This window comes from Brassica napus, chromosome A8, assembly GCF_020379485.1.
Source record: "Brassica napus cultivar Da-Ae chromosome A8, Da-Ae, whole genome shotgun sequence".
Taxonomy (NCBI): Eukaryota; Viridiplantae; Streptophyta; class Magnoliopsida; order Brassicales; family Brassicaceae; genus Brassica; species Brassica napus.
This window is the reverse complement of record NC_063441.1, coordinates 19,394,331-19,407,328: the sequence shown is the minus strand read 5'-3', so window position 1 is coordinate 19,407,328 and position 12,998 is coordinate 19,394,331. Positions and strand designations below refer to the sequence as shown.

Genomic DNA, 12,998 nt, shown 5'->3' with positions numbered 1-12,998 from the left:
TGCTAATACTTATTCCGTTTCAAAGTACTTATTGTTTTGGAGAAAACAATTCGTCTTAAGTGGCGTTTTAAAGTTTAAAGGCAAAATTTATTAATCCTAATTCTCGGTTAATTTTTTTATTGGTTGAAATATAGTTAGGTGTATAGGTAATGATGTTTTTCTATTGAAAATATACAAAATTAAATATATTTTTTAATTTGTGTGCACAAACCTAAAACGACAACTAAAATAAAACGGAGAAAGTAATATTTTGTGTGTTTTATAAGTCATTAGACCACCACCGTCTGATTAGTTATTTTTAACAATGAAAGTGATGTAATGATCTAAATATTTTTGGACATGTTAATTAATGATCAATCATCACTGATCATGAACTTTTCCATTCATAATAAGATAATTGTAGACATACTATTTTAGATTCAATTTTTAATGCTAATATTTTCCCTCATTAAAAAACGAAAATGTCCTTGATTCTATTATTTATGTGAATGTATTTTATAATCATATACAGAGTGTGACCCTTACGAATGCTAAAGAGTTCAATTTTGCAACGTCGTACATAAAACTTGGGAAGCTTTTTTGTATTGTTTTGGTTTGTGTTAATCATGGAATATTGTGGACTTATGTTAGGATATGATTAACATGAAAATAAACCGATTGGATAGCTTGCAATAAGTAACTTCAATAAATTTACATGTACTAAATAATTGGATTGACGAATAGTTGTCATTAATGATTCCATTAGAGAAGATTCTATCATTACAAATCTTCTTGAATTTTTTCGGGTATGGATCAAGATTATGGTAAACAAATGTTTAAGCTGCGTGGAGCGTCGATCAAGCAACGGTTATAGACCGTCCGATGCAACACTTTTGACAAAATCAAACCAACAAATGGTTTTTAGAATATTGTATTTTTTTGATATTAATTATACCAATAAAAATAGCATTACAAGCCGGCAAGTAGGTCCCACAATAATCTTTCCTATGTGTTTGGCCGTCGTGTTCTTTCCTATTTAAACTCTTATTCACACTCCAGACTCAATAGATACAGTGTAAGAGAAGATACATAGAGAGACTTGAATACACAAACTCTCTTCTCCGATCCAAAGGTTATAAGCAAAGATGGACGTTTTTGATGGACTTCCAGATCCTATCGTCGTCTATATCTTGGACAAAGTCGGCGACGTCAAAACCTTGCTTCGTTGCAGTTCCCTCTCTAAGCGATTCAACTCGCTCGTCCCTCAGTCCGAGTCACTCATCCTCCGTCTCGACCAAGTCGTTACCACCGAGTCACCACCCGATTCTCCCGTCAGCAACTTCTTTAAATCTGTATGCAAACCCTTTCACGGTTTGTTTTCTCTGTTTTCTAAACCGGCTAAACCAATCCCAACCACAAATCTTTCTCCGGTTATCCCTTCCAAGCTTCTCTCCCGGTTTGACCGGATCAAGAATCTTGACGTGGAGCTTCTCGGCGGCGATGCAAAGCCGGAGAAAGGCGCCGGAATTAAATGGAAAGCAGATTTTGGTAAAACTCTCAAAACATGCGTCGTTGTAGCGTTTCGCTCCGCCTCCACCGTGTCTTCCTCCGACGGTGAGTCAGACGCCGAGTTCGTGACTGGTCTGAAAACGCGCGTGGAGTGGACGATAAAGGCGTTGATGGCCGCGTCGACACGTCATCACCTGATGAGCCAAGTCGTGAAGGAGCACAAGGAGATGGAGAGCTTAGTGATGCATGAAAGAGGAGGAGAAGGGACGGTGGTGATGAAATCCGAGGGGCTGAGAGAGTTTCGAAAGACGGAGGTCGCGCGTGATCAAGAACTCGAGGAGCGCGTGGAGAAAAAACAGAGGAGTGTGGTCCCGAGCGTGAGGATGAGCATGAGACACGCGCCGTCGCTTAAGCTAAAGAGTGGTATATGTTTAGAATCCGCGACGCTCGTGATTGTAAGGCCGAGCGAGGAATATTCCGACGTCGGGGATGATAAGCTGGCGACGGAGGCTTTCGCTGGGAGTTGTATGTACGGTGAAGCGGTCGCGGCTTTGTTAAAGCGTAATAAGAACACCTTAGATATGAATTCGTTTTGATGGGGCTTGTAATAACGGGCCTTGTAAGAGATTGTTTTCTTTCTTGAACGTGTGCAGTGTGCGCATGTTTAAATATTATACTGTACAAAGTTGGTTTCAACGTTCTCGACTTATTATCATACCATTTTGGTCAATATTTCGAAGAATATGCGGATTTTAATCCTCTCGTGATAAAAAAAAAAGAAAAGAGAAATTATTTATGGCATGAAGCTGCTGTAGATATCTAACTGCTACCAACAAACTCTGTACATACATCCTTAGATGATCACACATGTATTGATGTACAGTTACGATTCACACACGCACAAGTAAGCTTATACTATACTACTATATAAACCTCTATGCATTCGATCCACAGAATTAATGAGAAATCGAGTTCGATCACTATTAACTAAGAATATTCGTTCAACTACATCTGTGTATTTGTTATAGAATGTAAAAGTCATTAAAAACAAATAAAAATTGCAATTCGTTTGAGTTTATTTTATCGGTTCTAAAGTGGGATTCGTTCGAAATGAGCGAAAAAAGCATCATCCCAATGGACATGTTGAGATACTTCATCCAAGTTCAAAAGGACTTGGACCAATATAAGTATTGCCAGTTGATTTTATTTCTAACCTTCAAAAACAATTTCGTTTGTTTTTATCCTAAATGAGATATCAACATGTCGTATGTGTGTTATGCTTCTTCATTTTTGTTATTTAGTGTAGAATTGATGAATGTAGATATATGATATTGTATGGGTTCATTTGATAGACACAACAAAGATCATTTCTTCTTGCAATCGTAGTCAGTTTCACAACGATTTCTTCACATACATATGTTTGCAAGAACATTAGTTACAACAATATGAAAATATGAATTGTTGTAGAACAATCATTTTACTTATGGTAAACAAATACGATAAATTTATAAACTTTTACAATACACATATTGTTTTTCAAACAAATACGAAAACAAGGCAAATGTTGTTTTTCAACCAGACACATATATGACCACTAGATAAAGTTCAACAATAAAAATGGATGATACGAGAAGTATGACAGTTCATCTCACTGGCCAAGCATAAAGCATCTTCAGTAGTTTCACCTTAACCTCATAAGCAGATCCCCTCGTCTACCTCACTTCTAACTTCATTGACACATGATCACAACAAAATTTTAGATGAATAAAAGCAAAGCAAAATCAAAATATAAGCAAAACACAAGCAAAACAAAAGAAAAAAAAAATATTTTTAGAAGAAAAGATTGTGGATTTGACAGCTATGAAAGTTTAAGTCATTAATTGATTATCAAATTAGAATATGAAATCTAGAAACTACATATTTTTTAGATTATTTACAGAAGAAAAATCACTATTTAGCTTTTTGAAAAAGATAATAAGTGTATGTCTTCTAGTTGAAATTATATGTTTTTGTTGTTGTGAAATTATATGTTTTTTTTTTGTTGTGGACCTATTGATTAGTATATGATTGTGGACCTATTCATTAACTATTTATACTTTGCGTCCTTTATGACAACTCTTTCTTACGATGAGTCTGAGATAAGTGCAATAACCGTTGAGTCCGGCAAGTGTTGAGTCCGGCAAGTGTTGAATCCGGCAATGTCTGGTTCAGATATGAGTTTGAGACGGGAACTAGCGAAGTTGAGAAGTCTCTGCCTTGTAATATGTTTCTTGTATGTGGTCACGGTGGCCCGTGTGAGTCTGAGGAGACGTTTGGATTCTTCGGATCCTAGAGTCAATACTCTATTTTCGATAGCCGAAGATATTGGTTTTCCGCGTGTCCTTGCAGAGCGTTGGAGAGGAAGTGATCCTTGTCAACACTGGTACGGGATCAACTGTACAGATGGTATCATCACGACCATAAAATTAATAAACTGCAATACGACCGGTATCATATCTCTGAGATTCGCAGAGCTCAATTCTCTGAGTGTGATTGATCTTTAACATAACAGACTAACCGGCTTCATCCCTCTCGAGCTTCTTACCAAGTTGAAGAAGCTGGTCATTCTTGATGTTTCCTATAATGACCTGCATGGTAAAGTTATAGAGTTTAGGAAAGAGGTTGTATTTGCTGAAGGCAACCCGCAGATTGAAAAGGATCAGGTTATCTCGAGACAATCTTTCATTTGGATTGGTATTGGGATAGGATTTTTGCTCCCTGGAGTAATAAGAGTTCTGTTTTACTATCTGGTGATTAGAAAAATGACTTCTGTTATGGAGACATGACAGAGCGGAAGTAACCGATAATACAAAGATAATGTTGAATTCTTAGAATGCATGTTATCTTAGCCTTCTTAAATTTGTTGAATTTTCAGAGAATGCTCAGAAGTAAGGTTTCAAGAATTGTTTAACACAAAGCTCCAAGTTTTATAAATCATTAATCAAAAGTTTCTTAGTTGTGAATTGAACACCATCACATTTGGTTAGTGGAGATGGAAAAACCAAGTTGCAGAAATGTAACAACTAGACATCTCAAAGCAACGTGATATTTTTTATACGTATATCACCACATTTAATCTCAGTATAAAAAAAAGACATTGGTTTGGAAACATATGATATAGTGCTTAACTAACTGTGACATGTACAATTTTTCATATAAATATTTATATTTTTTAATATTTTTTAAATTGGTAATAACTATTAGCTCCTATATCAGTATAAATGATTTTTTTATATAAATATTTATTTTTGGTAAAATTATTAAAATTTTAATGACTCATATATCACTATTAAATTAAGCTAAATAAAACAATAAATGTAGTTTCTTACGTCAACTTAAATATCATATTTGCATATATATATTTTACCAAAACTAATTTTAAATTTGCATCAACAAATTCAAAACTAAAACAAAATTAATCAAATATTTTTTGATAGTTAAATAATTTAAATTTTATTTAAATTGATCCATTCGTCAGGTTAAGTAACAATAGATTTTTCTAGTAGCATATTTTAACTAAAACAAACAATCCAATATTATTAGAATTTATATATATATATATATATTTTTTGATATAATATAAAAATCATGAAACATAATATAATATATTAAAAATATTTTTATAAAATGTAATTTTAACTTTATTAAAATTAAAATCAAATCAAATTGAAATAGTTAAACAAAATCAAAAGAAATCAGATTATAAAAATATATTTACATTATTTAAAAAAATATTGAAGTTAAGATATAAAATTAATAATGTTGAGATGTAAATTATAATTTTAAAATAAAATAATATTATTTATTTATGCGCATGGTGCAGGAAATCTCATAGTAATAATGTATAAAAAACATTCTAACAACTTTGATCAAAACACATATTTCGATAAATAAAAGTAAAAACAAAACAAAACAAAAGCAAAATAAAAGCATAATAAAAGCAAAATAAAAGCAAACCTAAAAAAAATAGTATTTTTAGAAGAAAATTTGTGGATTTGAAGGCTACGAAAGATTCAGTTATTAATTGATTATCAAAATTAGATTATGACAGTGATTTATTATCTAGAAATTTCCAATTTTAGATTAGGAAAAAAATGAAACCTCCTAATTTTTCGATTATCAACAAAAAATTATTATTTTGCATTTTGAAGAAGATAAGCAACTATGGAATTTTACTTTTTCTCAATAATTTCTTACAGTTTTAATTATATTTGGTTTCTGTGACAAATGATATCTCTTTTATTGCAGTGACAGTGACATGAAGGATTACAAGAAAACTGGATGTATATTTGGAATTATGCAGATGATACTAATAACAGGAAATAAAGCTGTAGATACACACCTTATCTCGCTAGAACAGAAGTTACATACACTGAGATTTAAAACCTCCAAATATTCTTTTGGGAGATGACTTGCGAGCCAGGGTATCTGATTTCGGTTTAGTCTAGTCAACAGCTGAAGGAAGCAGCGATCATTCATGACTTTGCTTTATGCCATCAAAATTCAAATCTGATAAACAAGTTAAAGTTTTCTATGAAACAACTAATCTCATGCATTGATTGCGTGAAAATGAAAACATTAGATTCACATTTTACAAAAGTTTTTTTTTGGTCTACGTACTTATATACAATCTTTCAGTTTTAGATATTTTTGTTGGATAATATTCCGTGTACATAATCATGGGTCAATAACAATATATAGATTTACATTTTTTGGCTTAATAAGTACTATATAGAGAATTAGTAGTAACTCATGAAAGAGGCAAGAATTAGTATTCTATGATCTTTTTGAGACATATTTATCCAATCTCAACAATATATTTTAAAATCTTGGAAAATTTTGGATTTCCTGAAAGTAAAAACACTATATACAAAAGAATTGAGATAGCTAAAGAGATTGGAAGAGGAAGTCAACTTAGACAAACATGCCAAGGCGAGACTAACTTTAAATGCTTTACAATTCTTTGCTCCATGTCCTTTCTCTCTAATTTCTTTTACATATATCTTAAGCTTGGCCCGTATTATCTGTTTTCTCTTAGTTTGTTCTAAAAGTTCCTCTATTGTAAATCTCTACACCCTAAATTAGTGTAAGGTAAGCCAATCCATATATGGATGGTAAACCCAATTCATTAACAAAACATTGATTTAATCTCTTGTAAACATCCACCCAAGAAAATTCTTCCTGGTCACAATGTGAAGATTCCATAACACGGGGGAGTAAATAAAATATTTAATATTTATGAAGCCCTCAATACAAAATTTCGTTTGTCTTGACTACTGAATATATAAATTAAAAAAATATTTCGCGTAGGAAAAAGACATAACACAGACGAAGACTTGGTCGGAGCGAAGACTTTTCTTACTTTTGTAGATTTATCACCCTCCCGATTGAAACACAAAATTAGGGTTTCATTTTCCCCCTTTTCGATTTGCTTCTTCCCCTTTCATAGCCGCTTCATGATGATTCCTCCCTCGAGCTTTTGATTCTTCTTCCTGAATTTTGCAGATTTTTTTCTCTCGTTAAATTTAGAATAAAAATCTCTTCGACTCAAATGGGAAAGTTTTGTTGCTTCACTTCCCCTTCCGAGGTAAAGTTGATTAGATCTTCCAAAAACATAAAGAACCTTCCTTTGCTTATGATTTGTCGTTTTGTAAGTAAAAAGGTTAAAGCTTTCTCTGTTCTGTTTTTTTTTTTCCTTTACAAGGTTGTGGGAGGACAATCATCATCTGGTAAAGGAAGAAGTGACGAAGGGTCGATCAAGTACGGTTTCAGTCTAGTGAAAGGCAAAGCTAACCATCCCATGGAGGATTATCACGTCGCGAACTTCGTCAACATCCAAGACCACGAGCTAGGTCTGTTCGCTATCTACGACGGTCACATGGGTGACACTGTCCCTGCCTACTTGCAGAAGCACCTCTTCTCCAACATCCTCAAGGAGGTACAAAAGTGATTATTACTTAAAAGAGATTGTGTTTAGTAGTAGTGGCCACTGATCATGATGTATTCAGGGAGAGTTTTGGGTTGATCCAAGAAGGTCTATAGCAAAGGCTTACGAGAAGACGGACCAAGCCATTCTTTCGAATAGCTCTGACTTGGGACGTGGCGGGTCCACGGCTGTGACTGCTATATTGATCAACGGGAGGAAGCTGTGGGTAGCTAACGTTGGGGATTCACGAGCGGTTCTTTCTAGAGGAGGTAGGGCAGTGCAGATGAGTACGGATCATGAGCCACGTGCGGAACGGTCGAGTATTGAGGATAGAGGTGGATTTGTATCCAATCTACCAGGTAAAATAGAGGAGAAGTCATCTGCTTTGAGTTGAGTAACAATTATTTGATCAGTAGTGTATGTAATGAGTTGTTGTGATTAATAATAATTAAATAGGTGATGTTCCTCGGGTGAATGGTCAGTTAGCTGTGTCTCGTGCCTTTGGGGATAAGGGACTTAAGACACATCTGAGTTCAGAGCCTGACATTAGAGATGTTGTTGTAGATAGCCAGACGGATGTTCTTCTCCTGGCTAGTGATGGCATTTGGAAGGTAAATTAATTAATCGCATCTGTTTATGTTTTCTTTTTTATAAAAAATACTGATTTTGAATTTGTGAAGGTGATGACAAATGAGGAGGCGATGGAGATAGCTAAAAGGGTGAAAGATCCACAGAAGGCGGCCAAGGAGCTAACAGCTGAAGCGTTGAGAAGAGAGAGTAAAGACGACATTTCTTGTGTCGTGGTCCGTTTCAGATGACAAACTCTGGATTTGATTCTGACTCTGATGGATGATTTTGGTTCCGGTTTGGACCGGTCTAAAGTGCGTTCGTTGTTATATGTAAATTGTGTGTGGTTGAAGAGGAGTTGGTGGGGTGATGGGGATTTGATTTGTTGATTTTAATAATCGTGATATAATAATATTAGTAGGCCTATTTTGAATGGTATGTGGAAGTACTTTTTGGATCTGTTATAAATATTGGGGTTGATCTGTTGTAGGTAACTGTCATTATTATCCTTCAAAGAAGGGTTAGGTTTGCAACTTGCAAGGAGATACAACAACAAAACTGAGTGATAAAATCAGATTATATCAAACATCATAGGAGAGAGTTGGAGATAGGCAATGTTTTATGTTATAGAACGTCAATGACCGGAAAACAACATCAAGAAAGACTTGAGATAAAAAAAAGATTACAGATACAAAACCATTCAACGTAAGAAAAAGGAGATTGTATGGTTCCTCGTTAAGGCTTTCAAGCTCAGCGATTGCATCATCCAATGCTTGCTTAGTCAATTGGATTGCACTGTACAAAACAAACACATAGTTTCAAACTGTTGAGAAAGTGTGACACAAGCGATTATTATGTTGTAAGTGTTAAAATAATTTCCAAATCTTTGAGGAGAGTTTAAGATCTCATGGTAGAAAACAGAAAAATTCAATGCTAGGCCAAGTCTAAGTGGATGTGTGGGTGCCAAACCAGTCTCTGCAGCGGCAACAGCACCCTACCGTACCAAAAAAAAAAAAACCTTTATTAAATCGAGTACAAATGCTTCCATGTTTCATACTAAAGGCAGTAAAGAGAGGAGATCTTGTGAGAATCGAATACATCGTATCGTCCGGTTTGCTCGGAGAGCTTCGCCAAGTATATTTGTTTTTCTCTGTCCTTCTCCATGGCTGCTTCTTCTTCTCTCAATTGTATTTCCTCTTTTAACTCAAAAACGTTTACAAAGAGAGTTCATATTTAATTTATACACAATCTTGAAAGCCATAGCTAGAGCTCATAGACAGATGGCTCAATCACAACACTCCATTCAAAGAATCAATGGCTGAAAATCTGTTTGTACGTACAGCTTCACCCCATTGTCACTCCGACGTCATCTGTCCTTTGCTTTTGTTGACTCCTCCATTCTCTGATTTCAAAACACGACCTACCGTTGCGCGGGTAAGACACTTGTAGATGAGCCTTTTGTTTTATTCTTGGGCTTGTCTTCGTCGTGGACTCGTGGCCCACCTTTGCCTTTCCTTTTGTAGTGAGTTAAATGATCTCAAGTTTTGAAATTATAAAATGAAACCTCAACGTTTTCAGTTTTACACATAAATAGCCTAAACTAATGATTTTTCAATTTAACCCATTAAATACGCAACTCACTGTTCAAACTTCTAGAAATTTTGAACAATTTTAAACTCTACCTCGCTGAATTATTGGCCTTATCGAATTTGAAACTGAGCCGGTTATACCAAATTATCAAATCCAATTGCGACGTAGTAGGATCTAGTTATTGTGGGCTATAAAAGAGTCCCATATCGTTGGCGTATTGTAATGACTAATGAGTTTTCAAAAGCTGTCGACTTGGTCTTGGCATCTACTCATGTGCACTTACTTGCATATGCTTTGACTGTTTCTCTTACCATAAAAATGACAAAAAAATTTCCTTAAAAATCATTTGGTTTGAGCTTAGAAGACGCTGACGAGGTAGGTTTACTCCCCCACATAATGTAAATTAGCTTCTTGCCAAAATAAAGAGAATTGAATTTGGGATTATTGGAAATAGAAAAAAAATATTGGGGTGAGAGAGGCTCGAACTCTCGACCTCAGGATCACTCAATAGCTATGAGACCTACGCGCTAGCCAACTGCGCCACCACCCCGTTGTTGTTCGTATCGACCTTTATTAGTTATTTTACTTAATTCAAACTTCTTTGTGTCGACGTCAAGCTGAACTTTCCAGTGAATTGGCTAATATTTCTTGTGGTGTTTGTTCAGTGACAAGTGACAACAGAGGTTGCGGGCCGCCCGCAATATATTTAACGTGAAATTTAAGTTTCTTGTTAAGTCAATTTTGAAAGATACTTATGTATAAAAAGTTAAGTTATAACAATTTGATTTTTTTTTATTAATATACATGGTAAAGTTTTGCATACCGTAAATTATTATGTTAAATTTATATGTTATTTTGTAAAAAAAAATTTATTATTTTCTCTTACATTACAAAATTATATTCTAGATAATTATAAGCAAAAAAAGTATTTCATATGTAGAGTTACTTTAAGAGTTTTCTGTTTTTAAATGATTTTTCAAGTACTATTAAAAAATAAAACCACTATCAAATCGCTTAAATGATTTTGAAGTAGTATTAAAATAATTTTACTCTAAGAATAAAATTTATAAACAATAATAAAATCTTATTAGAGATGTTCTTACAAAAGCAAATGACCAAGGCCATATTATTTTTTAAATAAGTATTACATAAGTGTCACCAAAGCCATATTATTTTTTAAATAAGTATTACATATATAAATGTCAAGCTTAGTTGACAAGCAACTGTAGAAGAAATTAAACCAAATCTTCCTTCGATTTAGATGAAAGGCTAGCTCGGTGGCTCGCTCTAGCCACGCGCTAAGAGAACCTTGTCAACAACTGTCTCGAAGTTTAACTCCGACGAACCACGCTTAGGCTCAGTCGCTTCCTCCGCCAAGAGCCGCCACTTCTCCGCCTTCTCCCTCATTTTATTTCCTTTCTCTCCATCCATCAGCTCTCTAACCACCGCGTCAACCTCCTCCCTCTTCACATCTCCACCAATCTCCATCCCAACCTCCCACTCATCGCGACAGAACTTACAGTTCGTTTGTTGCTCAGCAAAGAACGGCCAACACACCATCGGAACTCCACAGCAAAGACTCTCCAAAGTCGAGTTCCATCCACTATGCGTTAAAAACCCTCCTATCGCCGGATGAGACAGAACTTTCTCCTGAGGACACCAAGTCGCTATCATCCTCCTATCCGCCGTCTCCGTCAAAAACTCTGGCGGAACAACAGCCAGTTTACCATCAACTAAGTCCGGTCTGATCACCCACAAGAAATCTTTCCCTGTTGCGGCTAAGCCCCAAGCAAACTCCACGAGGTGTTTCGCGCTCATCACGGTTATGCTACCGAAGTTAACGTAAACAACGCTATTAGGAGCCTTAGTATCGAGCCAGTCCACACACTTTGTATCTTCTCTCCAAAGATTTGACCCCATGCGTCCGATCTCGCTATCTTTATCAATATCCCGGTTCACTACTAGATGGAGCGGTCCAATAGAGTACACAGGAGGTGTAATATATTGTATAGCTTGTATGGTGTCATGCTCGAGATCATCGAATGTGTTGAGAATGATAGCCGAAGCACGTTTGACTCGGTCAACCTCATGAAGAAAAAAATTGAGCATTATGTCGTCACGACTAGTCGCACGGATGAAGCTTGGGATGTCCTTTAGTCTTAGGTTTTTCATCGTTGGAATCCAATCTATTTCTCTGTCTAAGCAACTCTCATCTGGAAAAATCCACCACTATTTTATTAGTAATCGATATTTATTAATAAATATGAAAGCAGTGTATTAATATGCAAAGTTTGTTACAAATTTTCTAGCAAAAAAAAAAATTGTTACAAATAAAATAGTGGTTTTAAAAATATTTGACACCATAACACTGATTATATATCATTACGTACCTTTTATTGGACATAGCCCCTTTTCGACCAAACGGTCGAAGTATAGATAAGCCAAGAAGCCACAAGCACTTGTGGTCCAGAAAATAATATTCGGGACACTGAGCTCCTCCGCAGCGTCGAGAGTGAAAGTCATCAAACCGTCCGAGACAATACAGCTCACGGGAGGAATATCATCTCGAGCGTTGATCCGCTGAAGAAGTTCCTTGAACGGAGCTAAACAGTTTTTCATGGTGGACTCGCAAAGGAAAGGGACATCCTGCGTCCTATCCCCATCGGTCTCCGGTAGACCGTCAGGGATAGACTCGAACCGGAACGAAGGAACACCGTCGAGCGCGTTGGGCCCACGTGACCGGAGGAGACGGTTGTGGTTGTAAACGTTGTTTACGAAGGTGACGTGGAAGCCTTTTGCGTGGAGGAGTTTAGCCACTTTCAGCATCGGGTTGATGTGGCCTTGAGCAGGGAAAGGCACGCAAATTACGTGTGGTTTTTGTCCGTTAGAAACTGCATGAGATGCCATTTCTTTTCTCAGTGTGCCAAGGAGAGATGAAAGATGGATATGAATGTGAGTGATCTGCGAACGATTTTGCTATACTTTATAAGACTCCACCATGAGAAGGCGAGAACTTTAGATTCTTCCACGTGGAAAAATTACGTGTCACTTGCGATCTCGCGATATTTATGAAATTGATTACTATGCTGCCACAAAAGAAAATATGGCTGTGTACAAGTTGAGTGTACAGTGTAAAATAAAATTCAGACTAGTGACCCTAAGGTAATAACTCGTGAAAGTAATGGTTATCTAACTCCCAACTTCGTGGAATAAATTTAGGTCTAGAACCACCTGATATATTAGTGGTTTTTGTTTAAAATTGCTAGGATATATAAGCATGTATTAGTAAAATAAATCTCGGCTTAACTCCTAATTAGTCACCAAACAATCGGTAAGGCACTAGGTCTGATTCTAGCACCTGATTAGCGTTTAGCAACGATATATATAA

The 12,998-nt window shown here is 35.8% G+C and overlaps 3 protein-coding genes, 1 long non-coding RNA gene and 1 other non-coding gene across 5 annotated transcripts; 2 read left to right on the top strand and 3 right to left on the bottom strand.

Annotated features, from left to right (window-relative positions):
- The first annotated feature begins 276 nt into the window (after positions 1 to 276).
- Positions 277 to 2,218, top strand: LOC106425943 (F-box protein AUF2). Its single transcript, XM_013866655.3, has one exon. It carries the CDS (start codon positions 1,125 to 1,127, stop codon positions 2,082 to 2,084), a length of 960 nt encoding a protein of 319 aa, XP_013722109.2. The 5' UTR covers positions 277 to 1,124; the 3' UTR covers positions 2,085 to 2,218.
- Positions 2,219 to 6,848: 4,630 nt separating this feature from the next.
- Positions 6,849 to 8,514, top strand: LOC125577147 (probable protein phosphatase 2C 9). Its single transcript, XM_048738046.1, has 5 exons — positions 6,849 to 7,114; positions 7,232 to 7,465; positions 7,536 to 7,812; positions 7,910 to 8,064; positions 8,134 to 8,514. Exons 1-5 carry the CDS (start codon positions 7,079 to 7,081, stop codon positions 8,269 to 8,271), a joined length of 840 nt encoding a protein of 279 aa, XP_048594003.1. The 5' UTR covers positions 6,849 to 7,078; the 3' UTR covers positions 8,272 to 8,514.
- Positions 8,515 to 8,628: 114 nt separating this feature from the next.
- LOC106425910 lies at positions 8,629 to 9,895 on the bottom strand. Its single transcript, XR_007315467.1, has 2 exons — positions 9,119 to 9,895; positions 8,629 to 9,014 (listed from the first exon to the last, which is right to left on the bottom strand). It is a non-coding gene; the product is annotated as an uncharacterized LOC106425910 (long non-coding RNA).
- A 180-nt stretch (positions 9,896 to 10,075) lies between these two features.
- On the bottom strand, positions 10,076 to 10,160 carry TRNAM-CAU. The gene is given in 2 exon segments: positions 10,076 to 10,111; positions 10,123 to 10,160. It is a non-coding gene; the product is annotated as a tRNA-Met (tRNA).
- Positions 10,161 to 10,673: 513 nt separating this feature from the next.
- On the bottom strand, positions 10,674 to 12,592 carry LOC106434206 (UDP-glycosyltransferase 85A5-like). The gene is made up of 2 exons (XM_048738042.1): positions 12,001 to 12,592; positions 10,674 to 11,823 (listed from the first exon to the last, which is right to left on the bottom strand). Exons 1-2 carry the CDS (start codon positions 12,515 to 12,517, stop codon positions 10,898 to 10,900), a joined length of 1,443 nt encoding a protein of 480 aa, XP_048593999.1. The 5' UTR covers positions 12,518 to 12,592; the 3' UTR covers positions 10,674 to 10,897.
- Between the last annotated feature and the right edge of the window lie 406 nt (positions 12,593 to 12,998).

Bases quoted from the DNA above. Each gene is read 5' to 3' on its own strand.
- LOC125577147 (XM_048738046.1), top strand. From the start codon at position 7,079: ATGGGAAAGTTTTGTTGCTTCACTTCCCCTTCCGAG. The intron at 7,466-7,535 runs GTACAAAAGTGA...TGATGTATTCAG, and splicing joins TCTCCAACATCCTCAAGGAG to GGAGAGTTTTGGGTTGATCC. The intron at 7,813-7,909 runs GTAAAATAGAGG...ATAATTAAATAG, and splicing joins ATTTGTATCCAATCTACCAG to GTGATGTTCCTCGGGTGAAT.
- LOC106425943 (XM_013866655.3), top strand. From the start codon at position 1,125: ATGGACGTTTTTGATGGACTTCCAGATCCTATCGTCGTCTATATCTTG.
- LOC106434206 (XM_048738042.1), bottom strand. From the start codon at position 12,517: ATGGCATCTCATGCAGTTTCTAACGGACAAAAACCACACGTAATTTGC. The intron at 11,824-12,000 runs GTACGTAATGAT...GGATTTTTCCAG, and splicing joins GGGGCTATGTCCAATAAAAG to ATGAGAGTTGCTTAGACAGA.